The sequence below is a fragment of the Vespa mandarinia genome, chromosome 15 (assembly GCF_050613455.1).
Source record: "Vespa mandarinia isolate Hongniang chromosome 15, ASM5061345v1, whole genome shotgun sequence".
Taxonomy (NCBI): Eukaryota; Metazoa; Arthropoda; class Insecta; order Hymenoptera; family Vespidae; genus Vespa; species Vespa mandarinia.
In genome coordinates, this window is record NC_140824.1 from 2,110,001 (window position 1) to 2,115,000 (window position 5,000).

At 29.3% G+C, this 5,000-nt stretch overlaps 1 protein-coding gene across 15 annotated transcripts in view; it reads right to left on the bottom strand.

Annotated features, from left to right (window-relative positions):
* The window catches only part of LOC118444631 (transcription factor E2F3), a 13,512-nt gene that overhangs the window by 1,827 nt on the left and 6,685 nt on the right, over positions 1–5,000 (bottom strand). For 8 of the 15 annotated variants that reach the window (XM_035873067.2, XM_035873076.2, XM_035873075.2 and 5 more), the window contains 6 exons: positions 3,728–3,825; positions 3,252–3,409; positions 2,883–3,021; positions 2,459–2,672; positions 1,661–1,934; positions 905–1,358 (listed from right to left, as the gene is read on the bottom strand). In XM_035873067.2, coding sequence (XP_035728960.1) covers positions 905–1,358; positions 1,661–1,934; positions 2,459–2,672; positions 2,883–3,021; positions 3,252–3,409; positions 3,728–3,806 — 1,318 coding nt within the window. In that variant the 5' untranslated portion in view covers positions 3,807–3,825. Of the gene's footprint in view, positions 1–904; positions 1,359–1,660; positions 1,935–2,458; positions 2,673–2,882; positions 3,022–3,251; positions 3,410–3,727; positions 3,826–4,185; positions 4,211–5,000 lie in introns of those variants that run through there. The other 7 variants (XM_035873079.2, XM_035873086.2, XM_085661462.1 and 4 more) reach the window with 3 other exon arrangements.

Here is a 5,000-nt window from a genome sequence, read left to right on the forward strand (position 1 = left end):
TATATATATATATATATATATATATATAAGAAAAAAAAAAATAAAGATGAAGAAAATCCAATAAATCTTCCGATAGAATATTATGTATTTAATATTACATATGTATATTATATATATATATATTATTTTCATATTATTTATTTACATATATTGTATCAAAGAAGATTTATCGTTTTATCTTCTCTATAAGCGCACTGTTATATTACATGCTCGGTGACCGCGCTGCAATTTCATAGCATTACATACAAGAAGCATTACATTCAATGAAAATATAAAATAATATACAATTAAAAGAAAAAAAAAAATAACGTGCTAATTTTTTTTTTATCACCAAAGGATGCATTAAAGAAAGAAAAGAAACGTAATTAAATATTATACACCATAGTACAGAGTAAATTACAAAGAAAGAAAAAAAGAAGGGATGAGGGAAGAGCTAGAAAAAGAAAGGAGAAGAAAAAAAAAACAATGAAAAATGAAAAAATTAATTAATTTTCAAAAAAGTTGATTGTGAAAGTATAATGAAAAATTTCACACGCACACACATACACACTCTCTCTCTCTCTCTCTCTGTTAAAAAAAGCAAGCAATATTATTAAATGATCATACTACGCATCAAGTTCGCGAGCATACAGGAATTAATAATAATTGATAATAATAACAAAGAGAAGAATAAAATAAAACAAAATAAAAGAAAAATAAAAAGAGTAAAATAAAGTGAAAAAGGAAGAAGGGAAAAGAGAAAAGGAAAGAGAAAAGGGAAAAGGGGAAAAAAGAAAAGGAAAAAAAAAAAAAAAGAAAGAGAAAAAAAATAAGAATAAATTCGTGCAAAATGATTGAAGTACATTTATCGCAATCGAAAACAAATTGAAAAGAAGAAAATGTTATTATCTGCAGGTATTCCTACCTGTAGCGTCAATTTGGTCCTCTGTTTGTAGCTGGAACTTGCCACCGCCCATTGGTCCATAATCATCCGATTCGCAGAGCAATGCGTCCCTCATACCCGCTATACTGGTTGTAACCTCGTTCGAAGTAGACGGCATACTCGTACAACTATTTAGAACACTAACTTCCGGATTAGGTTCTTGTTTGACACGAACTTCGGTAACTCCGTTGACTAAAAGTTCCGGAGGGAGATAAGGTACTTCCGATTCTTTTACAGAAGGCACGGATCGCGTCGTCGTCGTCGTCGTTGTTGGTGGTGTTGGTGTTGGTGTTGGTGTTGGTGTTGGTGTTGGTGTCGGTGTTGGTGTTGGTGTCGGTGTCGTCGCATACCCAGGAGTAGGAGATTTAACAGTTGGATCGTCTGGGCATAGAAATACTTCGATTTCTCCGTGTGACGACCTCATGTGCATTTGTAGCTAAAAACAAAAAAGAAAAAGAAAGAAAGAAAGAAATATGACGCGAGAGATCTTATTCGTTCTTAATTGTTCGGGGTTAAAAGAAAAGAAAAACAAAAAAAAAAAAAAAAAAAAAGAAGAAGAAGAGGAAAGAAAAGAAAGGAAAAGAAAAAAAAAGAAACGGGTTCAAAGAGAAAAAAAAGAAATAATAATAATAATAATAATAATAATAATAATAATAATAATAATAATAATAATAATAGGAACAAAAGATAGGAACAAATCACTCTCTATTAATATGAAAAGATTAAGATGTAAATTACCTTTTGTTGACCGAGACTGTTAATAGGTTGAGGGACATGAAGTGTAGCTTCTGGTGGTGCCTTAACCGCCATTATCGCTTGGTCTTTGTACATTGGTACTGAACGTAAATCATGATAAGTTACGTAAGCATATTGCCTATCCGCACAGAGTTCCCTAAGATTTTTATCAGCACCATGTATTAATCGATCTAGGGTATTCTCTTTAGCTTCCAAGTCCGCTAATTCTTTCCTTAGCGTAGCAATATCGTTCCTGTCGTTGGGTAGCTGACCACCCCTAAAAGAGAGAGAGAGAGAAAGGGAGAGGAAAAAAAAAAAAAAAAAAAAAAAAGGAAACGAGATCATTAATTTCGACTTGTTCCTATTATTAATAAGATCATTTTAAATAATATATATATATATATATAGAGGTGATTATGAAAGTTTGTCCAAGTCTTTACAATTAAAATAAACGCTATTACTATTTAATAAAATATTTAAATAACGCAAAAGAATTATTTTTCTTTAATAATGAATATACTTACTTTTTTCTTTCTTTCTTTCTTTTTTTTTTGTTTTGTTTTGTTTTGCTTTTTTTTCTGTTTGTCATTACGGAGAAAGAAAAAAAAAAAAGGAATAATTTTGAATTAATTCAAGCCAAAAAAGTTCATTGAAAAATCATCTCAAAATCGAAAACAATATATATCTATATATGTATATATGACTTTTTTTATAACACTTTCATAATCACCGGCTTGACTTTTTTTTTTTTTTTTTTTTTTTTTTTTTTTTTTTTTTCCAAATCAAATGTCGGACACGTACTTCCATTGTATATTGTTTTTACTTTTCTTCTCTAATATTCCAATGCCTTCTAATACATTCGTGATATCATATATACGACGCTTTTGTACCTCCAACTTTTCAGACGCTACATTTAAATCGACGACACCGTCTTGACTACTTTCGACCAAGTGTATAAACTTTTTCGTAAGTAAACTCAACGATGTGTCGTAACGTGTTCTCTCGACGGTTTTACCTGGAAAACAAAACAAAAAATAAATAAATAAATAAATAAATAAGTAAATAAATAAATAAATAAATGAACGAATGAAAAAATAAATGAAAAAATAAATGAAAAATAAATAAATAAATAAATAAAACAAAAATCAAATTTAAATATTGATAGAATAAGATAATATGAAAGATAAATTTTCATTACAATGTATTAATCAATAATTTTACGTACTTTTCGTAGGCGTATGACCGGCAATAGAATTTGATCCAGATCTTCTACGTTTACCTCTAGGTGCTTTGAACGTAGAATGACTAGCTCCCGTCGTACCAACCTCCAAATTCAGTCTTCTTTTAACCGCTTGTACCGATATCTATTAAAGTCCCAAATAAAAAGTGTTAAGATTTCGCAATGACACAATATGTCATAAAAAGAGATCATTTCTATTTTTGTTTATTTTTCTTTTTCTTTCATCTCCCCCACCTACCTACCCACCTACCCATCCCCTCTCTCACTCTATACACACACACACACACAGACACACAGACACACAGAGATTTAAAAACATAAAAATCACGTGAATTATTTCATCGTTAAACGTACCTCGGTTCTAGGCGGTGGTTGAGTTGGCTTCCTGGACACTTGATAGCAAGGAGTTTGTCCATATTGATGATCCTGCAGATGAGGACTCGGCGTTTCCTCAGCTACCTTTTGCGACTGTATCTCATCTAACGAACCATCGTCCAAATATTCCGTTTTCACTGAACATATTTAAAGAGTTCATGGAAAAAAAAAACAAAAAAAAAAAAAAAGAAAAAAAAAATAATAGAAAAAAAATAGAAAAAAAAAAATATAGAAAAAAGAAAAAAAAGAAAAATAAGAAAATAAAATTAAAGTTTATATAAATGTACATACATACATACACATATATATATATATATATATATGAAAATACATACGCACGTACATATATGTATACATATATATATATGTTATGTATAAATATATGTATATTTAAGTACATAGAACAAAAACAAAATGGAAATTGTATTACGTTGAATTTTCAATTAGAAACTTACACAACTTTGTTTCCATCATATCCGGCGTTACAGGCCTGGCCGGATCCTCCAGAACGACCTGTCTTCTTACTCGTGGCATCGTTATTATTTACGAATACCTAAAACAATAAACAAAAACTAAGTAAGGCCAGGCAGTAATGTAAATTCAGTAATCGTTTGATCGAAAGTCATTTTGTTCTTCTATTCGCAACAAGTAAATGTCAACACGAGAGCAACATGATTAATAATGATAGAATAGGAAAGTAGGAAAATGAGGGAAAGAGGAAAGAAGAAAAATGAAAAAAAAAAAAAAAGGAAGAAAAGGAAAAAAAAACAATAAAAAAGAAAAAAAAGAAAAAAAACGAAAAATTATGTCATTCGGACAAAATTTCTTTGAATCGTTAGAAAGTGTATATATATATATTATATATATATATACACCTTATTCCTAAAATATTTATATAACAAATCTAAAATACCTTAACGATCGTTCGTTCCTTGAGAAATTTCAGAAAATATGAAGGCAATCATATAAAAGTATATATCATATTGAATTTATTCCTAATAACATTCTAATTTCTTTATACCTTTAATCGAAACTAAACTTTTGTTCCTTCAACTTTATTCGATAATAAAAATCTCACATAGAAGGCACGACATCTAAATGACGTTTATTCGTATACCAACGTTATTGCCAACGAATATTATCATCTTCAATGTACATATATATATATATATGTATACATATATATATATACACACCATACATACGGTTGTGCACGTTGGTTAGAAAGAATATCACGTAGTTTATACAGGGTGTTCCGAAAATATATATATATATATATATCTCTTTCTATTTCTCTCATCTAACACTACTAGCCGGGCACGTGTTTTCGAGGAACGTTGTGTGACTTACGAAACGAAGTGTGCTTAGAAGAAACTAGAAAAAGATCATATGTAGAATGACAACATTTCTAAGAAAAAGAAAAAGAAAAAGCAAAAAAAAAAAAAAAGAAAAAATAAGAAAAGAAAGTTATTAGAGATTTTAACCGATATACGGGGAATTTGTTATTAATCGTCATCGTAAATATAATAGGATAGAAAATTAATCTAAGAACGTTGAAAAGAAAAATGGAAAGATTCTATCGGTCAGTCCGGATCAAAAAAAAATCTTCCTCTCTACGAAGAATTCATATACGCGTTTTCTGCGATAGGCAAAAAAAAAAAAGAAAAAAAAAATATATATATATATATATACATATATATATAAAAGATAGAGGAAATAAGGGAAATG